The 12,368-nt window shown below is 55.3% G+C and overlaps 1 protein-coding gene across 4 annotated transcripts in view; it reads left to right on the forward strand.

Annotated features, from left to right (window-relative positions):
• The first annotated feature begins 610 nt into the window (after nt 1–610).
• ZC3HC1 (zinc finger, C3HC-type containing 1) overlaps nt 611–12,368 on the forward strand; it is a 56,200-nt gene continuing 44,442 nt past the window's right edge. For all 4 annotated transcript variants that reach the window (XM_010581075.1, XM_010581073.1, XM_010581074.1 and 1 more), the window contains exons 1-9: nt 611–1,250; nt 1,431–1,581; nt 3,658–3,741; nt 4,299–4,426; nt 5,913–6,070; nt 6,918–7,143; nt 7,559–7,765; nt 7,971–8,180; nt 9,149–9,568. In XM_010581075.1, coding sequence (XP_010579377.1) covers nt 1,107–1,250; nt 1,431–1,581; nt 3,658–3,741; nt 4,299–4,426; nt 5,913–6,070; nt 6,918–7,143; nt 7,559–7,765; nt 7,971–8,180; nt 9,149–9,217 — 1,377 coding nt within the window. In that variant the 5' untranslated portion in view covers nt 611–1,106 and the 3' untranslated portion in view covers nt 9,218–9,568. The remainder of the gene's footprint in view (nt 1,251–1,430; nt 1,582–3,657; nt 3,742–4,298; nt 4,427–5,912; nt 6,071–6,917; nt 7,144–7,558; nt 7,766–7,970; nt 8,181–9,148; nt 9,569–12,368) is intronic.

Consider the following 12,368-nt stretch of genomic DNA (forward strand, 5'->3'; position numbering starts at 1 on the left):
TGGGGAGCCCTCGAAGTTATTTGGGGGGGTGCTGGGGAGACGCTGAGGGGTCCTGGGAGGCGACACGAGTCGTTGGGGGGGTCGGGGCTGGGGAGCACTGGTAGGTATTGGGAGTTATTGTGGCGGAGGAGTACTGGGGAAAGAGGGTGCTGGGGTGTGCTGGGAGGGACTGGGAAGCACGTTGAGGGTGGGGGGCACTGGAAAGTGAGGGGCGCTGGGAGGCTGTACTTGTGGCCCTAAGGGGTACTGGGAGTACTGCAGGGATGAAGGGGTAGTGGGAGGCGGTAGTGGTGGCACTGGGAGTACTGGAGGGACTAAGAAGCACGGGAAAGCAGTAGCGGAAACAGAGATACTGGGACACTGGGAGGCAGTAGGAGGCAGTACTGGTGTACACTGGGAGGCAGTACTGGGGGGCACTGGGAAGGCAGGGACAGGTAAGTGACCTGTGGAGTTCTGGTGTCCCTGCAGCCTGAGCAAGCTGAACTGGCCACGGACTGGGCCTCTGACCCGAAAAGTGTGCGGTCGCACCCTGGGGGTATACTGAGAGTCACAGGAGTTACTGGGGGGCACTGGGGAGTCTGGAATGCAGTTGAGGCATTGGATGCTGAGCTTTGCTGGTATCTGCTTAAAGCCAAGTAACCATGGTTGCTCTCAGAGGCACAATTCACCCTTGACCCAACCATCCCCAAGTTTTGGGCCACGGAGGAGTGTTGGGGAGAGGCTGAAGGGCAGCACTCACCACAGGGCTGGTGTTCTGGGTGCCAGGAGCTGGCATTCCAGATGCTGGGAGCTCAGATGCGTCCCTGACTTCAGAGACTTGCTGCAATTGTCAATCTGGTCTCACTGGGCTTGGAGAACAAGCTCCTGTCTCCTACTTGTCACATCAAATCTCCGTTGGCCACTGCTGTCGGTCATCATGAAATGTTTAATGTGCACCTTTGCTTGTTGCATTATATTTTTTAAATTGGTTTGTTAGTAAAGTAATTAAAAGTCAGGACTTAGGAGCTCTGGAGAAAGGGTTCTTGCAAGGGTAAGCCTGAAGAACAAGAGGTTAGAGGGCAATCTGTGCATTTTTTTATTAATGAAATCTTTCCAGGACAGTGCAGATGCTTTGCTTGCTGACTTGCTGTTTCTTTAGGAAGGACATATCTGACTGGTCAGAATCAGCTAATGGATCTTTGCAAATGGATGCTCTCTCCTTGGAGTCTGCCAGCAAGGAAGCCTATTTCAGCAGAGTAGAAACATTCACCATATCCTTTCTGACACTGGGCTTCCAGCCATCCCCCACCCTGCTTTGCTGTCACCCTCCCTGTGGCTTCCATGCAGGCTCTGTCTTCTTGGAAGCTTTTCTTCTTCAGCCAAATAAACCTTGGCGAAAGCTTTTCCCGGTCAACCCATAATTTATTAGGTTTTATCCTTAATACAAGCACCCGCTGAAGTGGGCTGGCAAACCCCGCGAGCTGTCTCCCCTGGTTTGCGCCAAGTACGGCTGGACCAATGTGGAGTGTGACATGCTGAAGTGCTCCAGCTGCCAGGCCTTCCTCTGTGTGAGCCTGCAGCTTGCGTTTGACTTCAACAAGTGTACGTATGCCAGCATCCAGCGGGTACAGGTGGTGGGCTGTAGGGTTTGGGGGTGCAAGTGCTTTGTCATGTGCATAAATGACTTCCGTAGTCTTGTCCTGAGAGGTGCTGGGTGTTTGTTTCTGAAAATAAAGTGCGAGTCAGGTTTCCTTTAGTTTGTGAGAACATGGTCAAACTTCCTGATTCTGTTGTCAGAGGTGGGTTAGAACAGAATAGTTGCAGTTGGAAGGGATCTACGACTGTCATCTAGTCCAACTGCTTGACCGTGTCAGGGCTGACCAAATATTAAATCATATTAAGGGCAATGTCCACATGCCTCTTAAACACTGCCAGACATGGGGCATCGACCACCTCTCTAGGAAACCTGTTCCAGTGTGTGACCACCCTCTTGGTAAAGAAATGCTTCCTAATCTCAAGTCTGAGCTTCACCTGGTGCAGCTTTGAGCCATTCCCATGTGTCTTATCACAGGATCTTAGGGAGAAGAGATCAGCACTTCCCTCTCAGGAAGCTGTAGAGAGCATTGAGGTTGCCCCTTATCCTCCTCTCCTGACTGGACAAATTCAGAGTGCTCAGCCACTCCTCACAGGACATGCCTTCCAGCCCTTTCACCAGCTTTGTTCCCCTCCTCTGCATGCATTCAAGTACCTTAACATCCTTTTTTAAATTTTGTTTTCCAACTGCTTGGTCTGCTGCCCTGATCCTCTATTCAGTTTTTCTAATGTGGGCTGTTGGTGATGGCTTGTCACAAGTCAGTCTGTTCAGGTGGTCACATTCTGTAATTTAATAAACTCTTCCACTGTCCTCTTTAAACTACTTGGACTACCAGCAATAAAACTCCCCTTCCTGTTGCCCTCGCTGAGCTCCCTGCCCAGGCCCAGCACCAGTTTCCTTCCCCTGCCTGCAGAGCATTGGCCGCTCCTGATGCTGTGAGGTGCAGGCAGGAGCAGTAATGGCTCCCATCTCTCCCACACTGGACAACATGGGGCTGAGAGTGTGGCAGGAACACCAGCCTCTGCGGTGTGTTCGGCCCCATGGCGTGAGTGTCGCTTCTGAGCCACAGGATAGTGATGGTCTATGCTTTATATCACCTGTCCAGACCTTTGCTTTTCCTTTACCTGCCTCTGTCATGTGCAGAAAGACGCTCATTACACCACAAATAAGTGTCATCTCCACTTCTCAATTTTCTTGATTGCAAGTCCCTGCTCTTGTTATCTGGAAGGTAGCGGAGAGTGCAGCCCTGATGTCTGACAAATGCAGCATAGGTCATGTGTAATGGGGAGCTGCATGAGCATTTCCTTTTGGGTCAGTCTGAATATTGACACCCACTGTTTGTTCAGACTATCTTTGTTAAATAAACCTTGGCCTAATTATTCTGTTGGTAATTGCACTCGTTTAGGAAAACCTAAAATAATCAGAGGTTGGAAGAGGGGCTGGAAAAATAAATTGAAGAATAAATTATTTGATTCTGAAAGGTGTGAATAAGTTAAATGAAGTACCAAATCTTTTTTTGGGAAGCTTGATTTCCAGACATGGCTGTGATTTGGATCCTACAGCCAGAGCAGAGGAGTCAGGTGAGTTAGCTAGGGACTGGCAGCAGCCCAGGAGGTAAAACTGGCAAGAGCAGGCAGGCACTGTGCCCATGGTGGTTTGAGCTACATTTCCACTACATTGCTGTGCAGTGTGGCAGGCTCCCCTGCTCTGTGGTCACTGTGCCTGGGAATGGGAGGGGATTTTGGCTGCAGAGAGGTGGAACTACTCTGGTGATGCTTGCTGTTGTGGAGATAGCCCCTTGAACCAGCCTGCCGTTGCTGCTGTAGGAACTGCCGTCTGTGATTGCCTGCAGGGAGGCTGGAGGTGCGGGAGCTCCTTTTGGTGGGGAGGGAGATGAGTCTGAGGTGAGAGTTTCAGGTTCTGCAAGCTACAGCCTCAGGTGGCATCTGCCACCTGAGCCATGCTGAATGGGAGGAACAGGGAAGCCCTTGTAGCCTGGTACCTTCCTTTCCTGGTTTGGTTTTCCCAACCATTCCCTGAGGAGGTGGCTCCACAGGGGAGTAGAATTGAGCTTTGCCTTGCAGATAAGGAGCGCTGCATAGAGCTGAAGAAGGCCTTGTGCACTGCTCATGAGAAGTTCTGCTTCTGGCCGGACAGCCCCTGCCCAGGTTGGTGTCTCAGAGCCCGGCTAGTGCACATGTCCAGCATTATTCTCTTTTTTTCTCCCTTTCTTTCACTGCTCTTGTCTCCTGTTGTAGGAACTGTGGTTTCTCTTCAAGTTCTCAAACCTGGCAGTGTCATCACGGTCCCCTTTTTCCCTGTGGGGACAATGAAACGCACAGTGGCAAAGCAGTGTTTTTGAGCAGCCTCAGCAAATAAATAACTGAGCCATGGCTGGAACCCCAAGCCAGGCTGTACCCAGCCTCTCTTAACCTTTGCATGCTTCTAGAGCAGTTAAAATGCTTTTCTGGTTGTAACTGGGAGGGGACAGGGGAGGCTGGATGACGGGGTGCTTAAAGGGCAATAGATCTCATCTTCAAAGCTGCACTGCACAGGGAAAGGTGGTTGCAAAGGAAGAAGGCTGTGCTCAGCTTTTCTTTTAAAAGCCAAGAGACCGTTATGGGGAGGCCTTGGCTGGACTTATCTCCTCCCTTACCCTGCGGTATGAGGAGGAGCTGGGAAGGCTGGTGGCACAGCTCAGGCCTCCTGCATTTGCTTTCATCAGATCGCTTTGCCATGTTGCTGGTGGATGAGCCCAGAGCCCTTCTCCAGGACTTCCTGGACCGCTTTCAGAGCCTATGTCAGCTGGAGCTGCAGCTGCCCTCCCTCAGACCAGAAGACATGAAAAACATGGTGAGTTCCCATCTGCCCCCGAGATTGGGTACATTCAAGTCCCTAGTGATGATGCCGGGCACACCTGTACTGTGCAACCCTGACCAAAACAGTTGGGAGATTAAAATCAGAGACTTCAACTTGCATGTGTGAGTGGTCTGTCATCACCTTGGCTTTCTCCTTGGATGTTCCCCACATGGTGGTTTTACCTAGTGTTTCTGAAAGCATGTAAAAGGAAGTTTGGAAAGGCTCATCTCCTGTGCAAGCCCTTGACCAACACAGGCACAGCTGGCTCATGTCACCACAATGTTGCTGGTGGGAAGTGGGCTGTAGTGTCTGGTTGGCACTCTGCACCTTTTCTGGTGTGCGTGGTGCTCTCTGGTGCCTAGCAGAAGTGATCCGGGGTCCCACAGACTCCTTTGGGAGCTCTCCCTGGCAGCTCCCACCCCTGTTCGTTACCCCCAAGTGCTCTGTGGGACATGGCAGCCCGCAAAGAGCTCTAACAAGTGGCTGGGATTCCACTGGAGGCAGTCATTGCTCTAGGTGGGATCAGGAATTTGGGGAGCCAGAGGCTGCCCCAGAGCAGAGGTGTGGGCAGAGGCCTGTGAAGGTGAGGGAGCCCAGGGAGTGCAGTACAGGGGGGCCTCTCGTGCAAGGCAGTCGTGTGAGGAGGCTCAGCAGGCAGGAGGGAAGAGCAGGAGCTACGGCAGGGGAGGCTGGAGCTTAGCTGCAGCCAGGAGCAAGTGTGGGATTGCCTCCTCGTAGGGATCTGGCCAGGCCTCACTCTACTCCAGCCAAGTCTGGCTCGTTGGACACTCGCTCGCCAGGAAACAGATGGCTCTCGGCAGCAAGAAGCCATGTGGGCACTGGGGAACTCTTCATCCATTCAGCAGAAATCGCAGAGGTGTTTTATGGTTGCCACTGTGGGCTGACTGAGCTGTGAAACCCAGCAGAGCCCCCCGAGAAGAGACAGCATAAAGCCAACGGATGTATCGCATCTCCACATCTAACTCCCCAGCTATCCCACTAGCAGCGAGGTCTGGAGCCTGACTAACAGCCTTTGGGGACTCTCTTTTCTCTATATGTCTCAACAATGGCCCCAGAAGCGCTCACGGTTTGCCTGAGCACAGGCAAACACAGCCCCTGCTGCCTCCCTGGGATCGGAGGGACGGATGGGGACTGTTCAGGCTCGTGCTTGCTGTGAGTGGCAGAGCTGTGACCTGCTCCGCTATCCCCACATGTGCTCAGGGGAGCAAATGGTGCTTGAACTGAGTCCATGCAATGGGGACAGTCAGATGGACGCAAGGCAGCAGGATGCCATTTCTCTGTGTGGCTTTTGCCTGTTAACCAGAGTAGAAGTGCTGAGGGTGCTCGCTCATGCATCCAGCCCTTTTGGGGAGTGAGGAAGGGTTTTTTCTCCATTTAGGATGTGGTTTGTGAGTAGAAGCAGTGTATTTTATCAGACTGCCTCTGACTGCCAGCTCTGCCATCTTTCTCTGTCCCACAGTCCCTGACAGAGGAGAAGATCAGTCTGCTCCTCCAGCTGATTGGGGAGGAACTAGAGCACAAAACGGAGGGAGAGAAACCACCGTTGAAGTTTGCCACGGAAATCCTGCAAGTGCATGTTCCTGCCTGCATCCTGGCTCTGTGTGGCTGGACTTGCAGGTGGGTAGTGCTGTAGCTGATACTGAAGTGTCTGCCGCACTTTGTGGTTGCTGGTGAATCCTGTCAGAGGCTGGAGGAATGCGGATGTCCTTCCTGTGAAATGTTCAGTATCCTCTATTTCACTATTTTATTATCTCCAGCCGTTAAAATTGACAGACTTCCAGAAACCCTAGTGCAAAGCTACCTAATCTAAAATAGATGTCTCCCTGAGATGGCAAAGAGTCTGAAACAACTGAGCTGTCGGTTGCCCTGCTCATTGCTGATTTAGATGTTGAAGTCAATCCCTGAAATGTTATCCTCAGTAGCACTTTTATTGCTCGTCAGGCCTGCGGGAAGGGAGGGAAGATTCGTGACCTGAAGGTTCGTGGCTTCCCAAAGCCTGTGCTGTGAGCTGAACAGCCATGCTGTTTGTGCCTGAGGCAGCTTGCTGAAGGTGAAGTGATCTCTTAAGATGCAGGCTGGAAAAAGGTTTACGGTGAGGAAGAGTGGAGCTGCTGCTGTGGCTGGGCAATTCTTGGGCTGAGGATGGGGACACTTGGCTGATGTGCCATAACTGAGTGTGCTCCTGCTTCGTGGCAAGCCAAAATGTAACTGAGCCAGTTTAAATCAATGCTATAGATGGATTTTAATGGACTTGTTTTACTTCTTAGCACACAGGGCTACAAAAACAGTAAGTCCATGCCTCAGCGCTGGGGTGCTGATGTCTTGAAACGTGCTGGCTCAGGTACCTGCGACTGAGACCATTCCTGTGCTCTGCCCGATACCTGCATCTGTTCTGAAAGCTGCGATTTTGGGGAAGGGCCCAGGCTCATCCCTGACCTCTCGTGACTTGGCTCTTTCCCTACAGTGCTGCGTCTGGCTCTGTGCACCTCTCGGTCATCACCTGCTCCCGCTGCATGAGGAAGGTGGGACTGTGGGGCTTTCACCAGCTGGAGTCTGCGGGGCCAGATCTGGACTCCTGCGGCCCGAGCAGTGTATCACCGGCACCCGCCGAGCGCTTCCCGCTCGTGCCCACGTCTCCACGCAGAATGCTTACGCGGAGCCAAGACACACTCTCTCCGGGCTCTGAGCAGGTATGGCCCAGCTCAGCCAGCCCATGAACTCAGGATGTCTGGGTGATACAGGGGAACACAGGAGTTGAGACTGATGTAGTTTGGGTGTCCACTGCCTTTTACTTTGAAAGAGGCTCATTTTGGTGCTGTGTCTCCAGCTGTAGGCAACATCCAACAGAAGTGGGTTGCTGCTGCTTTTGCCCTTGCCCTCTGCAGCTCTCCCCCCAAATCAGGGGGCTGCCTTCACCCATCTCCAACTAGACACTTCTGAGATGCTCCTGGTATGAAGGGAAGGTGGCGTGGCTCCTGCCAGGATGGCTGAGAGGGCTTTGATGTCTTGTTTGAGCTGGCCAGGGCCCCCCTGTCCCCTTCAGGCAGAGGACATGCTGGTGACCAGAGAAAATCTATTAATTCCTTGTTCTTTCCCCACTGGCAGCACGAGAAGAGCCTGTCCCCAGCAATCTCTCGCCCGCGGGGTTGGGACTCTCCCATCCCCATGGACCGGAGTGAGTTGGAGGTGGCCAGCCCCACTCCGAGGAGCCGCCCTGTCACCCGCAGCATGGGCCAGGGGGAAAACATGGAGGTGCCATCCAGTCCTCTTCGCAGAGCCAAGCGCACACGGCTCTGCTCTTCCAGCAGCTCGGTGAGTGACCTAGGTGCAGGGAGAGACTGGGTGGGAAGGAGAGGGATCTGGGCAGGGTGCTCCTGATCCAGGGACCAGTGTTGTCCCTGTAGCCAGCTCAGGGCTGGTGTTTAGGCACAGAGAGGGTTTTATCATCTCACTGGAGTCTGTTTTAAACCATGCTGTGTTGCTGTCCTCCTTCACTTTCCCCTCCTCCCCTATCCAGGACACTTCTTTGAGGAGCTTCTTTGACCCCAGCTCTCAGCATCGCGACTGGTGTCCCTGGGTCAACACAGTGGAGGGAGGGGAAGCCCTGGAAGATACCGCGACCCAGACAGAGAAGGAACCTCCAAAGGCAGAGCCAGGCTGGCGAGTGGTACTGAAGACACTCCTTGCCACCAGAAAGTGTGAAAGAGTGCCTGAGACGGAGCCCGTGGTGAGCCTTGCGGGATCCCCAGCCCCAAACCCAAGCACTCAAAACACTGCTTGCCCCGGCCTTGCCCAGGGCTGAAAGTCTGTGGGCAGAATTTGGGGTAGATGGGCTTCTTTTGGGCTGAATGCAAACCCAGCTGGGTGGCAAGGACCAAGCGTGTGTCTGCAGAGTCTCAGCTTCCCCTCTGGCTGTGCTGACAGCCTCTCGGCCAGGTCTCATCTATTACAACGATGTGTTGTGCGCAGATCTGCTCAAGGGCTTCTATAAATAACAGCCTTTCCCGAGTGGCTCAGCACTGCCCAAGATCCAGTTTCATTTTATGTCCCGATAGAGAGCTCCCGACCCTCTCTACAGACATCCTGATTGCTGGCTTCTGCGGCCACCAGCCCCAGGGTGTTGGATGGGTGTGTTTGCCGAGCCAGGGGAGCAGAGCTGAGGCCACAACCCCTCTCCCTGAGCAGCTGTGGAGCAGCCAGTACCTGCTCCTGCCTTCCTGGGCCCCACTATCCTCCTGGATTCCTCCTGATGGCTCCCCCCTGCTTTGCTTGGGGCTGAGCTGTAGGGACTGGTGGAGCAGTCCTGCTTCAGCATTTGTCTTGGGGACTTTGTGTGAGTTGTGTCCCCAACAGGCTGGTCCCTTCTGGCTATGCCATGTGCCGGGAAAGTGCTGGCTGGTCCTGTGCAACCAGACATAAGTCAGAGGCGCGAGACCCAGCTGGAGCAGGGAATGGTTGGAGTCCCGTCCTGCTTCTTGCTTGCAGTCACCTTGCTCTTCTCCCCTCTGGTTCTGGTAAATAGGGCTGACGAAGAAGAGGAGCAAATTGGTGTCTTGGCAACCAATTAGGATATTTCAGATGGGTATTTTTTGCTGCAGTTTCTGCTCATGTGCTTTGTAGGTAGGTCAGTGGCAGTCGCAGGTCCTGTTGCGGTGTCTTAACCTCTGGTTGTCACTTTGCTCCCCTCTCTCACAGAGTCTCTCGGTGAAGTCCTGCAAGGTGTTCCGCATTTTCCGGCAATGGGAGAGCATGAATTCCTCCTGAATGGGCCACTGCCTCTGGGAACTGGGTATTGCATCAGTCCGGCAGAGATCCGCTTTGCAGTTGCTCCCACGGCAGCTCCGTGCCCCGGGGAGGGGGTGCCGAGGAGGCTCCATGCCAAACGCAGCCCCCAGCAGCCGCTGGGACCCCCTCCTCCCTGACTGCCTTCCTTGAAGCCCCCTGCCTTCACAAATTGCTGCTGTAGCCCTTGGCCCCAAGGGCTTTGACAGCCCTGTCTGGAGCTGGGACATGCCATGGGCACGTGGGGTGAACAAGGAGACGTGGTCGTCTCGCAAGGGTGACTCTCTTGTCCAGCTGTGACCTGCCACCAGCAGCACAGGGAAGTGTCGCCAGGTGGGAATAAACATTTCACTTTTTTTTTTTTTTTTTTTTTTTTTTTTTTAATTACTGCTGGTACAGTGGTTCTTGCTGGGGTGGGATGAGCTCTGGACCTAGCATGTGGCTCCTGTATCCCTCAGGATGCTTGTCTTTGTGGGATTAGTGTCCAGCTGCCTCCCTCTCCTGTTTCCCATTCCTCGTTTTGCTGTCTTCCCTGCCTGATGCGGGCTCTTTGCCGTTGCCTCAGCCCCCCGTACACGCAGACATACCCCTGGCCTCGTACCCCTATGCCTGCCAGCATCTGCTGTGGCAATGAGCTGCCCTTAGTTGAGGGCTGATAGCTTCTCCGAGGTGATAAATCACCTGGGCCGGAGTGCAGGGGGAGGCTGGGTTGCAGCCAAAACCCGGGAAGAGGTGCGTTAAGGGGGAGGGACTTGTCCCTGTGGAAGGGGGAGAAGAAGCCAAGAAGGGAGACCCTGATCTGTTGTCTCCATCCTTGAGGATGTTGGGGAAGGGGCTTTGGAGAGGGCTGGACCTCATCACCCCAGGTCTGCTGCAGTCACATGCACATGGGTGAAGGCACAGGGACATGTAATTCCCTTTTTTGGGGAGGGGGGGGGAAGCAAAGGAACTCCCTTTGGAGGAGGAGCCTCTGCCTTGGTTTTGCCAGCACCAGCTCTGGGGTTTCTTCTGTGTCTCATCTTGCCCCATCCCCTTTGGGGCATTTTCTGGCCACCCTGTGCCTGGGAAGGCAGAGGCTGCCTGGGTCAGGGCTGATCCCTGCTCTCACTGAACCCCAAAACTTGGGGGTGCACCTGACTACCCGGGGGGCTTCTTCTGGGAGACACCCTTTACCTGCCAGCTTCTTGGGTGGGTGCTGGCAGGAAGCCCCCTATGGAGCAGCAGGGCTTGAGTTTGGGTAGGTCACCTTCCTTTCTAAGAGGGTCCTAATTGTGTGGCCTTAATGAGGAGCTGCTTCACCCCATGGCTATGCTGGGCTGGGACTTGGGGTGGAGATGGGGGTGTCACCCCCCTCCTACCCTGAGTACCCCCAGCCCCAAAAAGGTGAGGATGGGCTGGGCATTGGCTGGGCTCTGCAGCAGGGCATGGAGGAACCCCTTCCCCAGCTGTGTGGACCCACAGATCCCCTTGTCCCCAACAGTCCCCTCCCCATGGTTCCCCCTGGTTCCCCTTGTCCCCCATAGCTCCCCCCACTCCTTATAGCTACCCACATCTTGCTATGGGTCCCTGTAGCTCCGCTGCTCCTCAGAACTCCTCTGGCTCCCCATGGCTCCCCCATTTCCAATGGTTTTCCTGCAGCTCCCCATGTTTCCCCCTACTCCCCACATCTCCCCTATTCCCCATGGCTTCCGACACCCCCCTTGCCCTCCCCTTCCCCTCATCTCCACTTTGTCTGCCCGTCCCCACCATGGTCAGTGAACCACCCCACAAACCATGGGGTGCACCCATGGCAGGGACAACACTGTCCCCATGCCAGGGTGGGCCAAGGCCAGCGACCACCCATGCACCTCCATTTTTAGACCCATGAGGGCTCAGAGGGCCCCCCCCCTAAATCCCCTGTGCACCCACATACAAGGGTCTGGGTGCTGCAAGAGTGGTCTTAAGGCATCCCAAAAGGGACAGGATGCTATCATAGTCCCTGTTACCCTAAAATTATCCCTGTCACAAAACTATGGTATTACACAGATGAAATACTACAAGGATTTAATGAAATAAGAGAAAAGTCTGCTTTTCCCCTTCCTGTTCTCCCAGTCGCTTGGAACTGGTTGCTCAATATAATCCTGTTCCCCTTTGCCCCCACCTCCAAATTCTCCCCAGCGTAGCTCACCCGGAGTGTGGATCCGACCCCCCTCGGTGCGTTACCTTCTGCTCCAGCCTGACTCGGGGCTCGAGGGGTGCATTGGGGCATTAAATGGCGATCACCCCCCCGCCATGCACACACCTGTGGGGTGAGGTTACCCATTTGCTCAGACTTTTGGGGGTTCATCGGCTGCATCTCCTCCCTGCGCGGGGAGGAAGCGTTGGGGCCAATTTTTTGGGTTGATGCCGGGGTCAGGAATGCGGGATGTCCGCTCCGGGCGTGGAGTTGCCACGCCAGAGCCCCGCCGGCTTGAAAGATGCCCATTATCGCCATCGTCACGCGCCCCGCTGTCACCTCCGGGGCGCTGGCGGGTACCTGCCCCCTCCGGTTGGGTAAACTGAGGCACCGGGAAATGCTTTGCCGGTGTCGCACCGGAAAGCCGGCGCGGTGACTCGTGCTTGCGAGGCCTGGCCCGGTTTGTAATCCCGGGGGAGGAAGGAAGGGGTGGGGGGGCGTTTGGGTTCAATGGTGGCTTCTCCCAGGTGACGCTGGCCACCTCGCTTTGACGTCGTGGGGCGGGGGGACGACGACGACGACGACACACCTGCGCTGCGTCCCCTGCGGGGTCTCGAACCCGCGTCCCCCTCCGACGCTCTCCTTCCCCTCACTACAACTCCCGGCGTACCGCAGGGGGGCGGGGCGGGTCCGGCGCGGCGTTTGCCGGCGCAACCAATGGCGACGGTGAAGGGGCGGTGAGGTCACTGCGGGTGACGTCAGGGGTCCAGAGAGAGGCTCCGGCAGAGGCGACCGGAGCGGGGCTCGCGGCTGAGGGAGCGCGAGGCGGCGGCGGCGGCGGAGCGGGGCGGAGGAGGAGGAGGAGGAGGAGGAAGAAGAAGAAGAAGAAGAAGAAGGGGGGGGCGGCACCGGCACCACCACAGCAGGAGGGCGGCGGCAGCGGCGGGGGGCGGCGCCGTCAACCCGCCTTGCGGGCCC

This window comes from Haliaeetus leucocephalus, unplaced genomic scaffold (genome assembly GCF_000737465.1).
Source record: "Haliaeetus leucocephalus isolate CR32 unplaced genomic scaffold, Haliaeetus_leucocephalus-4.0 Scaffold751, whole genome shotgun sequence".
NCBI lineage: Eukaryota > Metazoa > Chordata > Aves > Accipitriformes > Accipitridae > Haliaeetus > Haliaeetus leucocephalus.